Raw genomic sequence first — 25,754 nt, 5'->3', positions numbered from 1 at the left:
ATGTTGACACACACTCCTCTCTACCTAACTATGTTGTATTTGTTATTTTAAACTATTTATACCAGATTTGGTTGTATTGGAGTTGTAGAGTATTAAATTGTTGGGAAATTAGCTTTGTAGATTGTCTATGTTGTAAACTGTTACAAAAATGTAACACTACTTTGTTTTTATTACACCATCACACGACATATGCATTCATGATACACACGATTAGTATTTAAGAATGATAACCGACAACTAACCATGTTTTGAACAACATATTGAGATTAATAAAAGGAATAAGATAAGACAATGGGAAGTAAACAAAGCATTGGCGATTCACAGAATATGATGGTGGGTGGAAGTGTGTCGGTCATATGTGCAAGTGACATTGTTATTCCAGCTTGCATTGTTATTATTGTTGGGGAGAGACAATTAGTAGTGATTGCTATCAATTTCTCTTTGGTATGATTGTAATATTTCAGTATTTGCTTTGGTAGCGTTATAAATGATCATAATTAGTTTATCATGCTAACGACTTCATGAAAAATACTTGAATTTGTTATTTAAACCTCCCTGGACAGCATAAACAATCTTATCACAGCATCCAGGTCTAATTTTCTCTTCAACACATTCCTGCTTTGCTCAAGTAATAGACAAGTTTAATACCAAAAAGAAATAAAATATTATAGTACTAAAAAATCTTTCTGGTGCAAAGAAAAATACTTGTTTTTGGCGGTGCATGCATTACCATTCCAACCTCTAATATTTTCAGCAAATAAGTAAGCAACATTTGAGAAAACCCCATTATGCATCTCATTATTTGTATTTTGGAACAACATTTTTTCTATATATAAAAATGGTCATTAAAGCTTAAAAACATATTTTGTACTCATTTGTCAGTATGAGTGTTTGTTGATATTTTAAAATGTTTTTCTCTAGTAAGTACTATAATCCGATTCCTCTAGCTTTTAAAATGTATTTCAGAAATGGAGGGCAGCAACGACACCTCAACTGAAACATGACAGGACATCGTGAAGCGTAGAACGGGAGGCGGTCGAAGTTTCAACATTATCAGGGCCTAGTTCTGCTCTGGGACCGAAGGCAGCACGTTTTCTGTATTTTAAAAATAAAACAAATGATATATTGCGATGTATTGTTAGTTATTTAATAACAAATACAGCACTTCACTACAAGACTGAAATTCACTGTGAACAGAGATAAGCTAGTCATAACCACTCACATATGAGTAATTTATGTTGACGCTTTTATAGTATCGGTATAACAAAACAGTCACAGAAGATTATGACCACCAAAGTGACATTTATAATGAAATTTAATTATTGGTATCCGAATATGCATTGTTGTATCCCATTCATCAGTCTCACTTCCATAACCTGTTCTTGCTTATACCACCTATACATACGATGTCCAATCAAAAAGTATCCTACCTTTTGGTGCAACGTAAAACTGAAGTTACCTGAAAAAAGCTGGCATTAATTTTCTTCAAAATAAGCACCCTGAGAAGCAACACAACGATTCCAGCGACGTTTCCACTTCTGGAAGCAGTCTTGAAAATCACTTTTCGGCATCGCCATGAGATCAGCTGTCGTTTTTTTTCATAATTGCTTCTCGACTTTCAAATCTGGTGCCTTTCAATGGTTTTTTGAGATGGGGGAAGAGCCAAAAATCGCATGGAGCCATATCTGGAGAGTACGGAGGCTGAGGAACTTGCGGAGTGCCGTGTTTCGCCAAAAAAGTTTGAATGAGCTGGGAAGAATGAGCTGGCGCATTGTCGTGGTGTAGCCGCCAATTTTGAGACGCCCACAAGTCAGGTCTTTTTTATTTAATGCAATAAACGTTGTTCCACTTTTTTCCGTCATCTTCACAGTTAGAGAAAACCGATACGCGCACTTGACTTATCAGTACATACTGAACCGTCTCCGGCGAACCAGTCGGGGGATCAAGATAAGACTTTGTACCTTTCCTTATCATAGTAGGAACTATTGTCGCAACAAATCTTATCTCATTATTGGCAGCAGAAGCCGCGATACACGACGAGGTCGGATACTTTTTGATTGGACCTCGTACATTACAGTTAAATGGCATAGACAATTTTTTTGTTAACCCTTCAAAACACTACAACCTAACCTAACAACAACCACATAACTGTACCTAAACAAAACACTACTTAATATACATACACCTGGTCACTAAAGATATAAAGTATAAAGAGATATAAATAACTTCACTCATCATCGGATTCTGTCAACAAATGCTGACTCTGCATAATAACTTGTTCTTTTTCGGTTTACGTTGACGGTTGTTTATGTCTCGTCACACTGCTTCTTTGTTTATTTGGTTATGTTCTAGGGCTGATAAAACTATGTACACTTTACAATTGTATACTTTACCATAACGAAGCAAAATTTTAGTGATCTACAACTTAGTCAGCATCGTTTCCCTACAGATGCCTAAATGTTCTATAGCACACAATCATTTTATTAAAACATTTGAAACTATAACAAGAGAAAACTATTTTTTTGATATAAAGTTAGTTTTTTGCGATGTACAAAAGATTGTAATTTTACTTCCTAGATTTAAAAAAAAAGACGCTATAAATCTTGTCAAAATAGATATAGAACTGAAATTTGGAAATAATATAGACAAACAGTAGTAGAATCGGTAACAATGTCATAAGGAATAAATCATGATTCTAGCTAGACGCAATACAAGTTAAATTATATTGGTTTAAATTATGTAAAATTCCTCAATTGATATCGTCTTTTGGCTAGTAAATCTAATTTTTGCATGGTCTCTAAAGGGCTAATAAACACATTTTTAAATTCTGACATTTCAGAATAATATCACGTATCTAACAGAACATCTCAATAAGTAAATAATCATGAATATGGTGATATTAATTATTATATGGACACAATGCATTAATAGAGCAAATGCACAGGGATACCTTTTGAGGTTTATGGATTTCATAGCTTTAATTTATGTGTAGTTACTATACTTACAAAGATAACCTAGCAGAAATGCAAATAAGAGTAAATTGAGAGCTTGCTGACCTGTCAACTTCTACCCAAATTAACCAGTGCTAGTTTAAGTGCTAAATTTATTTTTATCAAAATCTCTAAGATGCATGTTCAAGCTTACAGCGAACAACTAGAAATCACACTGTGCAATATCTGGGGAATAGGGAGTCTCACATAATACAGGGATACTGTGGTTTGCCAAGAAATGTTGAACTAGGTTGTAAGAATGCTCTGAAATATTGTTCTGATGAAGCTGCCAAGATTTTGTGGATATTATGACTACTCAGGACATTACGCCAGACTGCATCACGAAGGCAATATCCAAATTCTAGATAGTACTATTTAGTGATAGACTCGAGTGCGTACTCGTGATGTCTACTCCATTGCAGTAAAAAACACAGTCCACAGTCAATGTGACCTTGATTTTGGTTGAAACTTGACATGCTTCATGTGTGTTCCCACTGGAAATACTGCACTTTAGTTTCTGAGTCTTACCCAAATACCAATGATTCATTTTCTGTTATAGGAGTCATTCAGTGTGTATTCTACAATATCCTGAGCAATTTAGTCACATCTGCTTTTGTTCTTCTGAAAAATTTCATTGGATCAAATATTGGAATTACTTACTAAATACTCTGTGTGTGGCAAAACCTTCTGTTAAAATCAAGCAATCTGAATCACTACTGCTGCTTATCTCTGTAGCTTATTCACTGACAATAATGCATGAATCTTCCATCACTAAAATGCGAACTTTATAAATAACTTCAACGTTTCGAATTGTTGCTGAATTTCCAATATGAGGTTGAATTTTTCAAATCGCTTCAACTTGGGAATCACCAAGCTTTTGACAAAATTTGATGCTATATAGTTGTACTACATATTTCGTCCTACTGCACAAAAGAAAAATGAAATGAGCATTCAGCAAGTCAGCTGACTGACACAATATCGAGGTCGTATAACCGACCTGAGCGTGTGCGCTACAGTCGACTGCATCTGTATGCGAGTGCTAACCTCAGATCAGTCACTTACTAGAGTAATAGAAAGTGAGATTGGATCCTTATTGAACACTACTCGTACAACTTTCTTTCAGATCATTTGAAAAGAATCAGACAAGTGAAGAACTTAATTACAACTCAGGAAATGGTCTCTCATGGACATACTATTCAGAAGATGGATTTATTATCTACACACTAAAACTTTTCATATTGTAAAGTCACTCTAATTATTTTGGTTCATTACGTTTTTATGCATCTTTTGTATTCTAAGTTCATAAATAGAGTATCTTGTATCTGGCTGGTATTAATGTCATCTTACTTAATTTTTCTTCACTGTAAATTGTTTTTTTTAGACAAAAATTATAATTAAAAACAACATTTGTCCGTAATTATTGCTTGTATCTTTCCTAAGTTTTATTTACGTTATGTAACTAAAAACGAAAAAAAAAAAAAAAAAATAGTAAACCAAGGCACAGAGCTTAGAACAATTGAGATTTTATAACCTTAAATTATTCAGACGCTAGTTTATGATTGATAAATTAACACATAAAATCTTATGAGAAAAAAGGGAATAAACATAGCTCTGGTACAAGCCGGATATAAAAAAAGTCCCATACAAATTTATTTTATTTTTTAAATAAAGATTGAAAAAAAAAATCATGTTTAAGTTTCAAGTTTTCAAGACCGACACCATATTGGAAAATGATTGTAAATTGTGTGGTGAAGCAATCAAAACTCGTCAATTTATTTGATCATATTTTATTCATACAAGTCTAAGCTTCAAAAATATATGTCAGTAAAAAGTCCATAGAACCTTTTGTGACATGTTGTTATAAAAGTAAAAACCATAGAGGAAAGTTTTAATATTATGTAATAAATATAAATAATAATTCCATTTCGTCCTATGCAATTGTAACACTTTAAATAAAATATACATAATTCCAGTTTTTCTGTAATTAAAAAACGATAACTGTATGATGCATGACAGTATAGTACATAATCAAGAAAAATAGTTATAATCCACCTTATTAACACGTTGAGTGCTGCATGCCAAATCCCGGGCCTAAAATTCTTTTTACATAAAATTCTTATATTAACATACATGGACCTCAGAAATGTTGATAGAAGTCAGCTGAGAAGATTCTATGGTGCTGATAATGACGTCACATTCGGCGTCGGGTAAACCTGTCACCAGGCCCACAGATGAGACACACATAATTTTAATAGTTCTAAGTTAAACAAAATGAAGTATACAGATTTTCTTATTGAAGTTAATTTCTTTAACACTTTTAAAAGTTATTTTTCAGGTTCTGGGAACAAAATTAGTCAATTACAAAAATGTTGGGTATACCCATCATCAAGCCACTGAACTTAGTTTACAAGCCACACACAAAAAATAAGACGAAGAACAAACATTTTTAAGTTAGCACTGTAGGATAATTATTGTTAATGTTTATTTACACCACACATGTTGTTTAAAGCTATTTACATCCCACCTACCCCCATAAAAAGGTCCAAATTTTATTCTTTGTGGTACTTGTCAAAGCACCGCACTACACACAATGCTGGCTCTTCAGGACACTGCGAACAGAAATACATGCTTTCTTTTCTTTTCCCTTCTCTGCTGCACACTCTGCACCTTCTTCCTCTGGATTTTCCACCAGGAGTTTCAGAAATTTTCGAAATGACATGTTCAGTCAATCGCTGTCTTTTTGCTGGGACATTAGGTATGTCGTCTTTTGGTGGAAGAAGTTGCTCAATGATACTCAACCTAAAGTCGTATAAGGGAATTTTCACTTCAGGATTTGCAAAGCAATAAAGGCAATAGGCATTGGTGACAAACATCTGCAATACGTGGACAAAAACCTTTTTATACCAGCGCAGGGACTTGTGATTACACGGGTAGTAAGATAAAAGTTGGTCATTGCGATCAACACCCTTCATTTTGGCATTGTAGTGTATTATTGGAATGGATTTTTGTTTCATTTGTCCACGCCTGTTACTTGCCTCACCCATGTCGTTTTCAAACTCTGTTGATATATAATTGACAACTCTTTTATCTTTCCACTTGCCTACCATAACCCCCTCCGCATAACGTTCTGCTTTTTCTCCCTTCTTGAGTGTAATAGTTTTCAAGTCTGGTGGTGCTTTTTTTCTGTCTTTGCTGAGAGTTCCAGTGCAATAAGTATCTTTTTGCAGAAGTTCCCAAGCAAGTGTAGGACTGTTATAATAATTATCCATATATAATGAATGCCCCTTGTTCAATTTTCCAGTCATCAAATATTTTACTACTTTTGAGGTATGACTTTTCCCTGACAGGATTCGCTCACTCCCACTGTAAACTGTAAAATTAGTAACAAGGCCATCAGGTCCAGTCAAAGCATAAATTTTTATCCCATACTTATGCTTTTTGTTTTTTATGTGCTGCCTGAAGCTAAGCCTGCCCCTCCACAATATCATTCCTTCATCTAGAGAGAGATCTTTACCAGGAGAGTAAACCTGCGACATTTTATTATTAAATGAGTCAATAAGCAGGTTTTACTTTAGACAGCTTGTCAGTGGTTTCCAGAGTATTATTATTGAAATGCAAACACCTCAAAATCAAAAGAGATCTGTCTCGACTCATTGAGTTCCTGAAAACCTTGAAATCAAAAAGTAATTAGTCTTCCAGTAATCTTTAATTCTGTTCAGTCTGACAGTACCCATGTGCAACAATATTCCAATAAAAGTTTTAAATTCATTTACTGTCAGGTCTTTCCAACCCAACTGAGGTTCCAAGTTGGGGCCAAAAAATAGTTCCCTGGCATTGAAGTTGGTAAATTGTATTATATTTTCAATTAGTATAATGTCAAACAAAACCCAAAGCCAATCAACTGGCCTATTTTGTGTTGGTTTTGGCCAAAGAAGTTTGTTTTCCCCTGTAAAAGGGATATTACGATGACCAGATGTAGTAGGACTCCATGTTGGATCAAACATACCTTCTTCACCTGAGTCGGTGTCGTATTCTTCCGCGCTGTCTTCGCTGCTTGAAAGTTCATTTTCACTGTCTTCTGAATTGTTACCAGAAGTTTCCGCCATATTCATGAACAAAGTACTCAAAATAATAACCAAACTTATCACTAAACACAGCACAATACAATGTAAACAATAAAGTATAGGTAATACACTGATATCAGAATGGAAACCTAGACTGGCGCGCACAAAGAACAAAGGAGTAATATCTGAGGGCCTGACAGTGAAAACAACCTCCTCATTCAAGAGCCGAGATCAGACTGAGCCATGCTGCGGCAGTAGACAAGCGTGACGGGTATACCCGTCGCACCGCACCGAATGTGTTAATACTTAACAGTTCCAGGTAAAATTTATATTGCAAGCAAAACAATTTTAAAATTGAGGAATATAAAAAAATACAAATGTTTTATTTTTAAAATAAAGATTGAAGAAGAAAAATGCATGTTTAAGTTTCAAGTTTTCAAGACCGACACCATATTGGAAAATGATCGTAAATTGTGTGGTGAAGCAATCAAAACTCGTCAATTTATTTGATCATATTTTATTCATACAAGTCTAAGCTTCAAAAAATATATGTCAGTAAAAAGTCCATAGAACTTTTTGTGACATGTTGTTATAAAAGTAAAAACCATAGAGGAAAGTTTTAATATTATGTAATAAATATAAATAATAATTCCATTTCATCCTATGCAATTGTAACAATTTAAATAAAATATACATAATTCCAGTTTTTCTGTAATTAAAAAACGATAACTGTATGATGCATGACAGTATAGTACATAATCAAGAAAAATAGTTATAATCCACCTTATTAATACTTAACAGTTCCAGGTAAAATTGAAATTGCATGCAAAACAACTTTAAAGTTGAGGAATATAAAAACATTTTAGTGTAAAGAAAGTAAAAACCATGCTACAATAATATATTATTGTTAATAATTTGTCTAATAATTAATAACAGCGAATAAATAAAGCCTAACAAACAGAACAATAACAAAACGTTTTGGATTTAAATATTTTTAAATTATAGCAATAATTACTGTAAAATTCAGTAAATAATGATAAATTATCAAATAAAACATATAAAAAGAAATGGGTTTAAAAATTAAAAAAAAAGATAGTTAGAAAAATCTATAGCAATTTTATTTGGAAGAAGGAGGCTATACACTGAACTGGCAGTTTTTCCCTTTCCTTATTTCACCAACCTTACTCTTGTGACCAGTGGTTACGCTTCTGGTATGGCAAACTTGGTAAAAAACCACGCCCAGTAAAGCAACCTTAAACCACTGAGGTAGACTTAACCTTAACTTATATATAGTACAGGACACGCAAATGGCAGCAATTCTTCTACCAAAACTTCTGGGGTTTGGTTAAGTCTTATGTCAGTGCTATAGTAAACAGTTTTTTGGCAAAAAATGATAGCCACACCTGTATCTTCAAGCTCCACAACCTTGTATTTGTCTAACAAAATTATTTTGTCCTAGATGAAGTTCAGAAAAATATATCAATGAATCTGTCAAGAATTACTTTCACCGATTTTAACCCATTTGATGTGGTGTAGATTATGGTACAAATTATTTTGCACTCTGCTAAGTCATTCCTGATCAAAGGCGTGCTCCTGATGTCCTTGCTTAAAGTGGATAGAAATAGGGCACGTTTTAGATTATGGTCCCGACAAAATTAAACGTTTAATGTTATACTTTCACCTATTTTCTAATTTATTATGACTAGATTGTATTAAAACATTCAACACTAGTTAATAAACAATAACAATATTTACCTCAAACTGCTGAAAGACTATTCAATGAAAGAAAATTCAGCATTCAGTAGATGAACAGACAACTACATTGCTCTCTACTGGTTGAGAACGATTGCAGTGCAATCGAAAATTTCTAATTATGTGAAAAATGTGTACTTTTATTTTGTTTTTTTAACTGGTGGACCCAACAAGATAATTTTCATGGTAAGCCTGCTGATTTACCTATCTACTAGTAATAATACTTACCTTTATGTTTCGTAGGCAACATATCAAGGTTCTGCCAAAATATTGTTTGTGAAGTACTAATTACGTTTACAATAATTAATGTTGTAACCAACGTAAATCACGTTCCATAATTGAAACGACAACAAAAAGTCAATATCAAGCTGAATTACGACAATTCACTTGCCATCGTTAACTAATGATAATGCGAGTATCAGTCTCTTGTCAGCCCACACAACATAGGGTTCAGATAAGACAAGATAAGATTCAACATGCTAGAGACCTTAGGAAACAAAGGATATTCACTGAATATGCTTGTGATTTTAGTCCATTTTATGCAGGGACATTCGGAAAATATCTATGGTCCGCAATAGATTAAACTTCTTCCAATCTATCCAATAACGTTTCAGAAATTTGTTAACAAAATAGCTTTCTAACTCATTGTACGTGTTGAAAAAAAGATTTAAATAAATATTAGATAATGAAAACAAAAAAAATCAAAAAACGATTAAGATAACTTAAACTGTTATCCCACCACTAGATAGCAGATCATAAATATATGAACAGTTTAAGGTGAAATGTATCATACAAGTTACTCTCGTTACTAGTATTTGGATTGCCTTACCTTATTATAAGAGAGTCTACCTCAGTGGGATATGGTAACTAGTAATGGCCGCAAAAATGAAAATACATGTTTATCTTAAGAGACCATTAACGACAGCTTCATTCGAGAGGAAGAGAACCTTTCCGTCGTCATCAGTGTGAGTGAAATGCCAGCGTTTCAACATTTATATCCTAATTACAGCAGTAACCTATAAATAAATACATTTGATGTGTTTCTCTTATTGTAAACCAATTTTGTGGAACTGTCCTCATCTCTACACAATATTTGATATAGTCTTCTATATACTGGCTAAATGAAACGGATATTACCTAGTTAAACAGTCATAAATTTGAACAGTAATTTTAAAATGAGTATACAACAAGCTTTTAAAATTAAAAGAAAATGTCCATTGTGTTCCTATGCCCTTAAAAAACATAGGACTTTATTTTGTAACAAGGAAATGGCCCCAAATACAGGTCCATAGTCCACGGTCTACATATAACTGTAGTTGAGGATCTCATCCCAGTTAACAGATGTTTGGAACACTTCTTGCTGCAGCCAAAGGTCATAATGTTGCTTAAACTCTTCCGTCAGTTTGACACTGTTCAGAGAGCCAAGGACACTGGTGATGCAGGTGTCTACAGGCTCGTAGTCTGGGTCCTAGACACAAGAGAACGTTGTTGTGAATACTGCACAAGGTAATAAAGATAACTAATTGTCATCAAATGTGTCATTCAGTCTAATTAAATTAATTATTGGCACCTCTCTATGGTGCCTGTTGCCGTCAATTAAATGTTCTCTTTTTACATCATTCATCTACTTCATGTTCACGTAATAAAGGAAAAAAAAAAATCTTAACAGCTTACTTACACATTACAAAACTATATGTAAGATTTGGATGTTACCTACACAATTTATTATTTCCCAAATATTTTAAATCAGGATTTTCATGTGTGGAGGCACAGAATATTGTGTTTAACACTTTCCAACAATTCATCAAATGTAAATTTGATAAAACGTGTTGTATTACATTGTTTATACAAAGACAACAAGTCACTCAGCCAAGCGTTAGAAGCCATTCTGAGGAAAAATGGATTGAATCAAGTTAATTCAATTGGATCGTTGCTGTTCCTGGTCTAAATAAACAACATAACTAAAACAGATATAATAATTATGTCAAATGATACTAAGCTATTATTATTATTTGTAAGTTGTTCATAATACTGATACGGTATCCTGCTCATGGAATTAGGCATATTAACGATTTATCTCCAGACTTTGTAAACAATTGGTTTGATCATAATTATTATTAAAATTGATTTTTGAAAATAAAATGAGTTCTATGCTACTCCTTTGTGTCTTAATATTAAAAACCTAAGTACTGTTGTGTGTTCTTTCTCTCTATTGCATGCTGCTACGTTTTCAGTTTACCTTCAGCAACTTCATCCGAATCCAAATAATAGTCTCGCTTACAGTCCAGATCAGTATTTTAATTCCTAGTTTTAATTCCAATTGTATTTGTCCTGTGGTGGGATTTATTGTTAAAATACTTTAAACAGTGCTGTCTGATAGGGAATATGCCTTGCCCAGTTCCCAAAGATCAGATTAGAACTGTTTGCTACGTTAGAGATAAGCTTATCTCAACAACATCATGTAGCAATAAAATTCAATACTGGTGATCCTCTCCTTCTATTGTTTTGAATTCAACTTCTAATATTTGCATCATCAATTGATGAATTTTTACTATAAATCTCTCATAACTGACCTTAAAGTTCCTTGCACTAAAAAAACCAAGTGCAATAAAACGAATCTCTTATTTGGCAGGTCTATAGACCATTTCAATAATGCTACAAATGATGTCCGGAAAAGAGAATGGAAAACACAGCAATAAGTATCGTACCGTATCGTAATGATGTCATTATGGGCTATATGAGGGAAAGGTCCTATCTCTGGTTCTCTGCTAATAAATTAACTGTTAATAATAACAAGACCGAGGAAATTGTCTTTAGTTTACGTAATTCTGAAAATAAGTCTGTAAAACTACTTGGTATCAATTTAGACTCAAAGCTTAGCTGAGGAATCCATACAAACCATTTATGTATTAGATTAACAAGAGTAATATTTCTACTAAAAAAAACTAAAATTGTATACAAGTCTTAATCTTGTCATTAGTGCATATTACGCTTTTTTTAATGTACACCTTCTGTATGGGGTTTTACTGTGGGGCAACTCTAGTGGAGCCAAGACTGTGTTTAAGTGGCAAAAGAAAGCCATACGCTGCATAGTAGGAATGAGCGACAATGAGTCCTGTAGGCCATTTTTTGAAGAACTGGGTATACTTACGCTTCCGTGTATATATATATATATTACACAGTTTAGTTTTTTTTAAGGAAAATCTATGCAATAACCGGAGCTAGGCTATTCAATAAGTTACCATTAAGTGCTAGATCAATTTCTGTTGGTAGGTTTAAGAATGTTGTTGCAGAGTGGCTCAAGAGAAAAACGTTTTTTCTGTAGATGAGATTTTTAATGCTAATTTTAGTGACTTACAATTTTAAACTTTTAACATAGATATAGATTGTATTTATTTTAGGCTCTGTAAGCCTACATAGTGATATTTTTAATATCATATTTGACTTTGTCAATACAATTTTGTAATTGTTGGACGACAATAAAACGATTCTGATTCTGATTCTGATACCTCCAGTTCTCCTCTTTCTTAGTTCAGCATCTGGAATCTGACACTGTCACAGACTTGACTCCTGGAATCTGGAGTCATTCCTTCTGAAGAGATTTAAAAAAGTCTGTGACAGTGTCAGATTCCTGAACTAAAAGGAAGGTGGAGCTAATAAAACTCAACATTCAATTAGTAAGTTGTCAGTGAAGAACCAATATACCAGCGAAACTAGTGTGCAATACAGAGCAACATAGTCCTACAGTGACGTCAGGATCTTACTCTGCAGACAAGTCTCTTACAATCTTTATGGGAGCATGTATAAAATTAACTGCAAATCACAAGATGGAGATCGGTTCATGTTCAGCCAAACTAATTCGTTTCAGAACATAAACTGCCTTGTGCTCGATCTAACGAAAGCTTAGGAGTAAAGAAGATATTAACAAGTAAGTCAGACAACTCACCAAACTGTTCGTGCTATAGCGTCTTGTGTTGAATCTATCTACAGAAGCTCTTAGAGCACATTCCTCAGCTTGGAAGTCCCAAGGCCTCGCATCAAGATCTGGTCAACACATTTTCACTTATACAATCATTATATAATGTGTAACTTATACATTACAGAAAACCATTTTGAGAAATACATTATTTTATTGCAAGATAACCACACACTATTCCAGTTCGGACTCATGTTACAAAACCACATTTCTAATTTCCACACTCAATCATATCAATTTTCAAATATAACTAGATTTATTAAAGTATAAATTCAAAAAAAGTCATTTTGAATTTATATGAACAATATTTCAAGAATAAAAATTACTCATACACATGTACCTTTTTTCGTATTAGAGAGCAAATTACAAATTGATAATTTAATTTAATTTCAAGCATAACTGCTAAAGATTGTTTTCAGAAGACCAATTCAATTATGAAGAGCAAATCTTTCATTATAGTATGTGTCTATAACATAATGCATGTCTTCATCATTAGAAGATGCTAGCTATACTACATCAGCATCTAACAGATTGTGTTCAAATCTATGACACCTGTAACTGAGTTAAGACAATACAACCTAAGTCGGATTACAATACTTTCACTTGTTCGTGAATAAATACAGCAGACTTGCAGTGATGCATGTACATAAATACAGATCTACAGGCAAAATAAGATTTACTGAACTAGGATAATTTGTTAATTAGGTTATCTATCTATGGTTATTCGTACACAAAGTACAACAAAATCATGTTTTCTCGATTGGTAATTTACGTAAAGCTGATGAGCTGTAATTCGGAAAGATACGCAGCAGACTCACGGTGATCTACGAACGTAAATCTAGTACTAACTGTAAACAAAATTCTATTTTAAAAACTCAGACTATTCATACTAAGATTTTTGTCGTATTTACGAATTTTCAAGTAAAAAATAAGACAAAAATGTTTTTGTAATGAGTAATTTTGCATACTGACGATCAACCGATAACTAATTACGTGGCGAGTCTCTCCAGATTCTATTGTCGAATCCTGTTAATTGATTTTTGGACCTGAATCTTTCTTGAAGATTCTGTAGATTAGAGATTTGGCTTCAGCACACATCTCTAATTATTATCACAATGCCATAAAACTGATATTTTTGACAGTCATAATCCGTGATTTTTTGGCGATTTCTGTGAACCCTCATTAAAATACGTTTCTATTCCGAGGATTCTGTGACTGGTAGACACCCTGTAAGAATAACCGGAAAATTTTCCTGGTCTATCGTGAAAATTCTCTTACTTTACTATGACTTTCTCCACATTGTTAAAATTTCCTGACTATTCCCAGTTTTCTGGTTCCTAAACACCCTGTGATATTAATGACACTAAGAGTAGTTGGAAGCAGACAATTGTATATGTCATAGCACTGTTATTGATAGGCAAATTATTATGACTTGTTTAAATACATATGCTGTAAACAGCGATGCTAAAGATGAGTAAAGCACTCAACAGTCTACAGTCATGTCAATCATCCAGCTGATCCAATTTAATGATGTTCTAAAAATTTCTGGAGTTAAGTATGAAAATAGATTGACATGACAGACACAGACCCCGCAAGTCCATATGGAAAATTTCACATCAATTCCTGAAGGATTAATTTAACATGAGGAGGAACACACAGAGTTGTAGTATGTCACACATATAGCTATAATGAGGATGATAATGGGGAGGAGTAGGAGATTTTCTTCATGCATGCTCTATATAACAAAATACACAAGTTAAACTTAAGGCAACTCCTTTTTTTAACCCGACTTTTTGAATCACTGCCTTTTATATATATATATATATATATATATATATATATGAAGAATTCTACTGATAAAATAAAGAACTATCTATTCATTTATTCATTGTTAGCTACATTAAATGTAGTGGTACAAACAAAAACCAAAAAAGTTGAAATGCAAAGTTGAAAGTTGAATGGCTGAATTTTACATTTCCACATAGACAACCTATGCACCAAAGTTTCAGATTCTTCAATGCCCATTTTACAATTTTGTATTCTTGATAACAACTTAGTGACTTATATTTAGGTTTCCAAGCTGTTTGTTTGAATCTATATCCTCAGTCTGAACCATCTTTTGTAAGTTTGTCAATCTAAACAGCCAACGACTTAATTTATTGTTATATCATACATTTGTAGAGTTGCAATCTGTTCAATAGATTCTTCTACTCTAATTGAGAACATTTGGTTATCAGCTTATTTTCCTTCATTCTTACTAAAAAGTTTTGGCTAAGTTTACATAGTAAGTTTTGGCATTTTAACTGCCTCAGATTTTTGCAGTACATTACCTTACTAACACTGTTTATATCTTCACCTCTGAGATTTCTTTCATAAGTAATTTCCTTCGTTAACAAATAAGTCAGCTTTCAATGTCATTTATACACTAAACATTTTAATAGTTTTCAAACTAATCACATATCTGCTGAATCAAAGAATACCAACAAAAATGCAACATATTTTATGTTTTGCACTGTAGCTAAAATTTGGAAACTGTACAAACTTTAAAACAGATAACTCAGAAAGGAAATCTCTGCTAAGCACTTCAAAAATAAATTAATAATGGTTTACTATAAACAACTTCTCTAATAACAATTTTATTAAACACTTGTCCTATTCTACCCATAAACTAAAGTAAAACAAAATTTCACTGTAAATTCAATAAATTCAGGTTAAATCACACAGCTCCTGCTATATTTAAATAATTGAATTAATTATTCACCAAATATGAAAATGAAGAAATGTCCAAAAACATTATTACAAATTAATGTAATATAGCATTTAACCTGTTGACGAGTGCAGCAAAACATACACAAATGAGTGCGCACAGCATTTGCCGTTTGGTCCTGTATGAGGGAGCACAGCATTTTCCATTGCAGAATAATGACTGTCAGTTCGTTCTCACTGACTTACCGTGACGTCTAGCGAAGATTTTTGGAACTTTTCAGTTGTTCCTAATAGTGTTGCTGTACAGTGTTGCTAGTCCTGTATCGTGGTGACACCTGGTGATAACTTTTAAAAACTATTTTACGGAGGCGGAACACAAGACCCGCTACGCCTCCAAGGTCGCCATTTTATAAGGCCACTCCCCCAGAATGACACAAAGAAGCGTCAACTACTCAGGCAGTGCTATGTGTGCATGCAAACACACCACTCGAACTGGTCAAAGAAGAAAAGAAACCAGCTATGAATGTTCAACATGTGAGGTCGCCCTTTGTATATATCCTTGTTTTGAGCAGTATCACACATTAGCAATGTTTTAAAATGAGGATATTGCTTTTAACAATCTACAATGTATTTTTATATACATTTAAACTATAATAAACAAGTTTATTAACATTTAAAAGTTTTTTTTGTTTTACTCCCTAAAAGTCTGTCACTGGTCAATGAGGCACTCAGTATGGACCGTCATAGCGGCACAGCAAATGCAGTGTGCACTCGTCAACAGGTTAAAGTGAATTTCAATTGTTCTATTGTAAATAAACTACATCAAAATTGGAACTCAAACATAAATTGTAAATATTTTTAAGCTTAAAGCACAAATCAAAACAAGTCTCAGTAATATTATCAGAAAATGGTCGTTCTCAAAAATGTTGTTAGATATTTTAAAAATTATGAAAACAACAGACAATATTAGCAACCAGCATTTATTTAAAATGTTTTACATTTTACTACTTAATAGTTAGACAATTGAAAAACCTACATTCCTGTTCCTTATTTCTCATTTACTGTAACAGTTTTTTCATTCTGAATTAAAATGGTATAATCTATTATTGAATTATATGCGACTAGTGAGTTATGTGTGGGAACAGCTGAACTAATCATTTTCATAGATGGTGCTGTTACAAAGGAAAGCGGCCCATACAACAAAAAGAGTTGTAACATTGGTCCATTATCTAATTCAGCATAGTTAATCAGTGAACTCATTATTTTAGGCATAATTCCTACTCATTTATTGATCAAGTTTTATATTTTTTATTCCACTCAGATGTTTCTTCTAGTTCATCAGTTAACTATCTATATTTAATTAATAATAAATACTGAAAAATGTTGTTCTCACGCACAGACTACCGAAGCTGGTGTTTAAATATTCTCCAATGTTATATTATAGTGGCCTTGTTTGCCACTCAGTGTGGCCTAAATTTTAGGCACCTTGGGGAATAGGGAGATATTTGTCATGCCTCTAACCTTTTATATCATTGAACTAAGATCAAGTATACCCCTGTGAAGAACTAAGCAGTTGCAAGCATGGTATAGACGTGGTCCTGGAAATCCTATTTTGCTTAGATGAAAATAAAGACATTATGTTTTGCTGTTTTCAAATTACTTCACTAGGATTATCAGTCCAATCAGCGATGAACCTTTTAGGAAAATAACAATTTCTTTTAGTGCACAAGTTGGGAGCTAAATATTTTGTATGTAAACAGATTATATATGGGAGATGTAGTTTTCATCCAGACTGTTTTTATAGTCCAAGTACATTTATAGTTAATCAATAGAAAAAATAGAAATGGGTGATCTACTACAAAAATTAATCTTATATTCATAAGACTAGTCTTTAATGATGTACTTGCTTTAAGTGGGTCGGTACTTCAATATTAATACAGATTCATTTACAGTTACAAAGTTTAGGTCTCACACCTTAAGCTAAACAAATGTACTTTTGATAACTCAACTTCCATTTACTTATTCAAGGTACATGAACAGGACATTATTTTTTTATTTATGTTATTTAATGTTCTTTATAGCTTCAAATACCATAGTAGAAATAAAAAATATATAATTCAGTTAATACACTTGAGTCTGATAAAAATGTTCAATAAGACATGTGCATAACTGAAAGATCTTGATTGACAAGTCATGTACATGATGTGATACGATACTTTATATAAATAAATAATAATTCATTTGATTATTACACTTTACTACTTACATAATTTTGTTAATGTGTATAGAAAAATTTACAAGCATGAAAATCTCAGATGTTAAATGTACTGACATCACAATCCGTTAATAACCAAACATAACTTTAACTTCACTAACTCATAATTTTATTGAAATTATTTAAAATTTTCGGTATTAATGCATTTAAGAAACATAATAAATAAATGAATTTATACGCTCATTTCATCCACAAACACAATTCACAGTCAGCAACACGAGAAACAATATTTATACTGCTGACTGATTGTATCTGAAAATGTTAGCGGTGTTTAAATCGTCACTTTACATAAATAACTTCTTCAGAGCCAGACATAGAACGGTAGGGCAAACTGTATATCCTTCCATTCAGTATCTAGCAGATTTATTTATTTCAATATAAACTAAAATGAAAAGACTTTATTCAGTAACACATCTGTTTACATAAAAAGACAAATTTATATACAGTGCATTAGTCCTCAAAAAGACTTAGCGCCTGCACGTGGGAACAAGTAGTATCAAGTCCTCACAACTGATCATTGTCATTATATGTAACTTAGAACAAAGATTGTTTCTTTTTGCCACCCATAGCTTCTAGAACAGTGTTGAGTAATTTTCTATAAATTATGGGTGAGAGGTAACAAGTTTTTTGTTCAATTTATTACATAAAAATTGTAATGTGGTGCAAAAAAAAAATCCAAACTGTGTATGACTGAATATAACACTCGTGGTAGTATTACCCCAAATATGAGTGTTTCCTTACTCTTGCTCAAAGAATGCTAAGTTATGAGAAACGTATAGTTGTGTTCACTGGATTAATGAGAAAGTGTCATTGCATGTGTTGTTAGTGTAGACAACAGCAGTTTCTAAACATATTATGTACATTGTATGCGAAAGTGGGTGTTATGTACACTGGAGGTCACATAGGTAGACCTTGACCTACGTCAATCCATCTCATTAGCATTCATTTCATCCAATCAGTTATGGCCAGTTTCATGTTGACCACAAAAATATATATTTCTTGAATTCTGGTACATTCGAATGAGAATTCAATTTCATCTGGTAACATGTTACTCAGGAAGCCCTGACCATACATTATTTTAGGGACAGAAGCATCATACTTGACCAATTGTCTGCTTCTTGAGGACCAAAACAGGGGAGGTGGAGGTATGAGACACTACTTATACTACTTATCAAACCCATTTCCCCAAAATTGTGTACCAAGATATTAAAAATAATACCTTTTTTGTTAATTGCTCCACCAAGATATAATTTTACAAATTTGCTTCCTCTAACAGGTCTAAATCTATATATTTTAAAAGTATATTGAATAAATGTTTTGGCTACTTATTTGGCTACTTATGTTATTTTTTATTCATATGACTTATTACAGATGTTGCCCAACTTGTGTAACTGCATATCTTGTGGTTTATTCCAAAAGTACCTTGTACTGGGCTTATAGCACAGGGTCTAAGCTTTTAATGTATTTCTGAGATAAGCTTCTTTCACTTTAGTTTACGACCACTGTCATCCAGTTTACAAAATATATACCCTATATATTTAGTATTTGCTGATTACTAAATGATAAAAATATGGTAATTAATACATGCATTTTTAAAATTACATATTTCAGAGTATATATTGTATAAACATTCTTTACTTGTTATTAAAGCTTAAAGGTAGAGAGAGAAGTGAATCTCTTTCGACGCCTAGTAGCATCGATCCTCATATTAATCTATGATCCATTTATTGAATACAATTCATGTTGTTTTACAAATCTTTCTCCGCTATATACAAATTTTTCTTCCAGCTAGACCCAAAACATTATTCGTTCATATACGAAATTTTCAATAATATTTATTGACCTCATTTAAATATGCAATTAATAACAGCAATCCAATCTGCCTTCCTTGTGGTACACCATATTTTACATACTTTTATTTACTCATAATATTTGAAACATTAACAATAAACTATTCTTTAAATAGCTTTCAAGCCAGTTCAAATAAGGACTTCTGACTCCAATCTTATGTATGGCTGAAATTATGTATTAAGGTTCAATGCCTTATACAAATCTATGAGCAGACTACTGTATGCTGCAATTGTTCTGAAACCAAATTACCAGTTAGTTACTAAAAGAATAAGGTACTTATTTAATTTATCTACAACATATACTTTCTTTACCATTTCCATATGCCCAGTCATCATTGAGACGATGCCGCACTTTCTGATAAATAGCACTCATGGTCTTCATATTTGACTTCCTCCACTGGCGACCCAAGTACTTAGTCTGCATTTTGAGGAGCTTGAGGACGTACAGCTGCATCATTGCATGGCGTACTTTGAGAGTCCTCTTGAGGATGGGGGCCGACTTGAACACCACCAGCATCTGTGGGAAGTCCAACAGTGTGTTAGGTCTTTCTTTATATATTTGACTTTTGCTGAAGCAGTATATGAAGCTCCTCAAGCATGCTGTACATACAAATTCATTAAGATTTGTATCACACAAACAAAACATTTGATCCATCAACTGACAATTCTGCAATAATAAATTGTACTCTTCTTTTTATGGTGTATTTATAAAAAGCCTTCCTGTAATGTCCAGTACGTAACAAATAAAATATGGATTAATCTGTTAGTCAAACACAAAGTTTAGGTTAGCTATATTGACCAAACATGATATAGTTGTTCATGTTTAACCCTTTGGACGCCAGAGCCCGATGCTGCTGCCCGATCTGTGATTGCCAGCACCCGAGAGGGCGGTACTACCCAAAACCGCCAAGACCTATTTGTGAACTTTTACAATGCTTTACATTTTGCTCCGTACTACCCTTATTTTGTATGTAAATTGAATTATTTCTTTTTTGTTTTGTAGCTTTTTAGATTGGCTATTGATTAGTGTAGATTAAAAGTGCATTACGAAAATAACTTATTTGGTTATAACACAGTACTTGCTAAAATAAAAGAAATTGACGTAAAATTATCACTTTAGACAAAAAATCTGTACAAAAAATATATTAATTGATAAAAGTGGTTACATTTTATATTCATTACGAAATTACAGAACTTTTGAAGAGATTTTTATAATGAGCATGAAATATAAAAGGATATTAAAATAACTCAAAACAAACATCTGTCTCAAGGCCATTACTGATACCAAATTTTAAATTGATAAAGTAAGTCCTTATTTACTTCAAAACAACATCAAATCAGCCAAAACAAAGTTTTAAGCTTGTAAATAAAATTTTAAATAATTAATTTTAATGGCTAATCACTCAAACATTAGCTGTTTCACATGAACATCGGTGATCCGATCAATTGAACGTTGGCATCCAGAGGGTTAAATTAATACTTTTATATTGATCTTCAAATAAAATTGTTTATTAACCAATAAGCTACGATAGTAAGAGGTGTCGTCAATACAGTAAAATAAACAAAACATACTAATGCTCGGTTTTTCAGGAATTTCCAATTCAGCTATCACACTAATGATTAAATACTGAATGAGCATTGCACAGTTTCATACAGGACAGAGCTGTTCAAATGTAATGCTCAATCTGAACGTGACACTGTTAGGAATATATTTGTCTGCAATTACTGAAGAAAAGTGAATTTTTAACTACCCTATATTTGAACACTTAAGAGTTAAAAGCTCTGGAACACACCATGATACGAGAGTGTTTCCACTTGGTTAGCTTGTTGAGAATGCGAAGCAGGTTGATGCAGCTAAATACATTGCGCCAAGAGTAGAGCTGGCTGTCTCCGATCTCCAGGCTCTCGGCAGTCAACTCCGGCTGGTCTCCAATGACACACGCAGGGAAGTCCAGGATCGGGATGCTACAAATATTGATTCATTTTTTTTATCTCACAGTTCCATCACTGTATAATGGGAGAAAATCGTTTACAAAATAGGTTGCATTGTTTAGCTCATAGTATTTTTAATGTACTAAGAAGGTAAATAACAACAATATTTACATGTCCAAACATTCATCGTAATATACTGGAAGTGCAAACTTACACATTTTTTGAGTTGACATATGCCACAATGTTTTGGTTGAAGAACTTGAGCACAAGGGGTATGCAGTTAGCGAAAACCAGATGTTGAGACATGAACTCGAACTGGTAGATATGGTTGAGCTTGAAGTGCTTGAGCAGTAGCAGAAGTATAGCAGAGACGGCTTTCACAACAATCTCCTTGTGCCTGTTTACATCTGTCCCCAATTTCAGTGACTGTAGGACGGTCATTCTGCAACAGTGAACAATAAACATTTTATGTAGACGTAATTATTATGTTTATATAAATAAATTCCTATGAAAATTTATTTCTGACCCTCCATAATGTCACCCTCTACTCTTTACATATCTATAAACGACTACCACAAGGGTATTTACAGTAATATTTCTAACATAGACAGGTAAACCTACTTTCCATTGTTTGCAGTTAAATTAATACTGTCTAAACATTAATCCTGAATATGTTTTGGATCCACCAGAATAACCTTAAACTACCAAATAATAATTAAAATATCCAATCAATCAAATAAAAGACTATTCTTGTTTGATACTATTTTGAAATATTCATACATGCCCACCAAAAAATAAACTACCAATCTTATCACTTTTACACATAGTCAAAACTCAAAAAGATAAATTAATTTTATATCTAGTTTCAGAATGTTTTGTGTGTTTATTAACACTTTGTACCCTGAGCCCGAGTATAGGTCGGGCCGCGTCGGCAGCGCCTGCTACCGGCGCCCGAGTATAGCTCGGGTCGTGTTATTTAATTGTATTATTTAGTTCAGTCATCTTATTTTTGGATTCAAACATTTTTATTATGTTCATTGGTTGTCTAAGTTCGTATTTGTTGGTTTTGAGATCTCTGGGTCACGTTTTAGTAATGAAATACGTATATTTTTCGTCGTACAACAAGCGAGTCTAGACAGCTGATCGTAGGCGCCGTGGCTGATTGTCGGTACTGTCAGTTTGCTTTGTAGTGTTTTGCGTTGTGTGTTGTTGTGAGTCTTAGAGATGTCTTACTAAGTTTTCTACAAATCTTGCCGACAAATACTGAAGCAAATGTTATTATAATGTATTCTAAATGTGAATTTAACTGTTTGTAAATAATTAGAACTTTAGTTTCTTACTGAATGAAGTAAAGGCAAATGCAAACAATGTGAGGTTATCCGTGTGTTTTGTTTTGTATTTACACTCGCTTTGTTCTTTCTTCTCGACTTTCCGTTGATTTTCTTTTATATTCTTTACTTATTATTTTCTGGGTGATGAAATCAAAAGTGATGCAATTCGCGACTGCAAGTATGCTCACAAAAAAAACAAGGAAGCAACTGGCAAAGCTGGAAGGAAGGAAACATCCTGGTGGTGCCCAGACTGTACAGTGCCACTTTGTGTACCATTGTGCTTTAAAAATTACACTAAGGCGAATTACCTGAACTAACAAGCTATGTAGCAAAAACTATTTTTGTATTTTTTACATAACATTCAATATTATGTAATAATTTTATTTAGAAAATAAACCTTATTTTTGTATACATTTAAAAAAAGAATGTTTCTCTATCTTTAAAATGATATACAGTATGAGTTTATAACATAATTACTGTAATAACACAGAATTTTTAAAAACATCATAAAACCCCCAGGGAGCCACGCCGAAACATGTATTAAGGGCCCAGGGTACAAAGTGTTAATTATATACATTTATAATAACAATATTTTTATTTAATTTTCATGCATAAATAATATTATACAATTGCATAAAAAGACTAATCAAAACATTTTTTAAAAACTCAACGTACTATCACGGATACATAAGTGCTCAATGGATAATACAAGCATACAATAACACAAGGCTATTCATTAAAGATTGTAACACTAGAAACAGTCTTTATCAGTATGATACTTACGGCATCTCTTCGGGTAAAACATCAGCCATTATGTTGATGGAGTCGGTTTTAGCTTTTGATGTTGGAGCAGCTGCCAGCAGTATCTTGAGCAAAGCTATCATGTATTGTGGTAGGTTTGGTAGAAGACCCTGAAAATTTACACATATTTTACACAAATCAAACATATATAGTTTACTCTCAGGTTTGTTAACATGGTATTATATAGTCTTGTTAACTTTTTTAATATAGGTTGAAATAGTAGTCTACAACCAACAACATGGTACAGTATGTGAAATCCTATCCCAAGGCAATAACAAGAGGGTTGCCTCAGGGTTCACTTCTTTGACCAGTTCTTTTTACTTTATTTACCTATTATATGCCACAAAACCCTGGTGATCTGAACACTTGTTAATGTATGCTGATGATAATACAATAATAGTAGGCGATGAAACCGCTGTTAGTCTAAAAGAACACTCTTCCCTAAGTCTGAATAAGGCCAATCAGTACTACAAGGAAAATGACTTGGTTGCGAACAATTACAAAAACAAAGCAGATATTTTTTGGAAGGGGAAAAGACACATTAGGTCTGGACAATGTAGTGCAAGAAGGCAAGGTTAAACTGCTAGAAATGACAATATATGCAAACCTCACTTGGACACCTCACATCAATAACTTGTGCAAAATAGTTTCCTCTGGTCTATATGCTGTGAAAATACTTAAACAAATTGCTGATATGAAAACTGCCAAAACAGCTTATTTTGGACTGAGTGAATCACATATTAGATATGGCCTTATTATTTAGGGTGGAATTTCACTCACCAACATGGAATGAGTATTGACTCTGCAGAAACGAGCTATAAGGGTACTTGCAGATTTACTACTTCTATGTACATATTTTAACCCTTTGAGTGCCGCAGCGTTTTGCTATATGGTATGCATAAAATGCTGAGCGAAAATGCCTGATTCTGCAAGGGTCTGGTTAAAAATTCATAACAAATTTATTTATTGGTATAATGTCTTGGGTTTTTTTTTTTTTTAGATAAATATATTTTCTTTATACATATAATACATTGATCACTTATTTAACGTTTTTATACAAATAAAGAAAAGCATTAACAAAAACTTTATGAGCAAAAACATTTAGTTTTTTTATGTTGATACAACTCAGTGTTATTGAAATATTTTATTTTTTCACTTTTAGTTGTTCTATCTTATACTCCATTTAATTCTTTACAAAAAGACATACAAACATTTTTTTTATACTTATAAATAAAGTTTGGAAAATAAATATGAAAATATGAACCACTACAAAACTAGAAATTTTCTAACCTAACCTAACACTCTGTGTATTGTCTACACTGATAATGCTTAAATCTAATGCCTGCAATACTAGGTCTTCATTGTCAGCAATATTTTTATGACTCATTGTTTATAAATATCACTGAACAAACACAAAAACTATACAAACATATTTAGTAAAGTACTCGATGCTTACGGTCGCCGTAACTCGCGGCCAAGTCATTGTTCTACTTACACACAGACTAGAACAACATACACAACGAAATAATTTGAAGATACTAACACTACAAACCCATTTACACTTAAAAACTTTCAATATCATTTGTGAAATAAACAGCAGCGCAAACTAAACACGTGATGGCTCGTCCACGTAGCGGTCGATTCTAGACTTGACTGACGCGCTCACTTTACAACCGCTGTAAAAATCAGAATCTAACCAGAATGCAAATAAACCTACATAAAAAGTTACGTCAAAGCCTCTGGAATGCGTATGTATAGTCATTGAGCCAATTTAGATAAATACTATATCAAATATAAGCGTTACTGCAGAAGTCGCTAACAGCGATTCTGGCATTTCTTTCATATAATGCGGGATCGCTGACAGCGATGCTCCGGCACTCAAAGGGTTAAAGAACTGGGAGTCATGACAGTGGACAAACTGCACATTCAAGAGATAATCATGTATGCTGACATTAAAAATCCACCACACAACTACATCCACAGCTGTCATACCAGACATCCTTCATCCTTCGCTACACCTCAACATCGCCTCACTTTGTACGAAAAACAACTACTGTACATTGGCTGCAGACTACAT

The 25,754-nt window shown here is 33.1% G+C and overlaps 1 protein-coding gene across 1 annotated transcript in view; it reads right to left on the bottom strand.

Moving 5' to 3' along the window:
• Positions 1 to 4,761: 4,761 nt before the first annotated feature.
• Positions 4,762 to 25,754, bottom strand: part of LOC124369881 (striatin-interacting protein 1) — a 44,432-nt gene continuing 23,439 nt past the window's right edge. Inside the window, exons 11-17 of the mRNA XM_046828019.1 lie at positions 23,660 to 23,787; positions 21,760 to 21,987; positions 21,407 to 21,578; positions 19,926 to 20,130; positions 12,753 to 12,850; positions 7,838 to 10,274; positions 4,762 to 5,042 (exon numbers count right to left, since the gene is read on the bottom strand). Of these exons, the coding sequence (XP_046683975.1) occupies positions 10,107 to 10,274; positions 12,753 to 12,850; positions 19,926 to 20,130; positions 21,407 to 21,578; positions 21,760 to 21,987; positions 23,660 to 23,787 (999 nt within the window). The 3' untranslated portion in view covers positions 4,762 to 5,042; positions 7,838 to 10,106. The remainder of the gene's footprint in view (positions 5,043 to 7,837; positions 10,275 to 12,752; positions 12,851 to 19,925; positions 20,131 to 21,406; positions 21,579 to 21,759; positions 21,988 to 23,659; positions 23,788 to 25,754) is intronic.

The sequence above is a fragment of the Homalodisca vitripennis genome, chromosome X (assembly GCF_021130785.1).
Source record: "Homalodisca vitripennis isolate AUS2020 chromosome X, UT_GWSS_2.1, whole genome shotgun sequence".
In the NCBI taxonomy this organism is placed as follows: Eukaryota; Metazoa; Arthropoda; class Insecta; order Hemiptera; family Cicadellidae; genus Homalodisca; species Homalodisca vitripennis.
The sequence above is the reverse complement of the archived record's forward strand: the minus strand, read 5'-3'. Positions and strand labels throughout refer to the sequence as shown.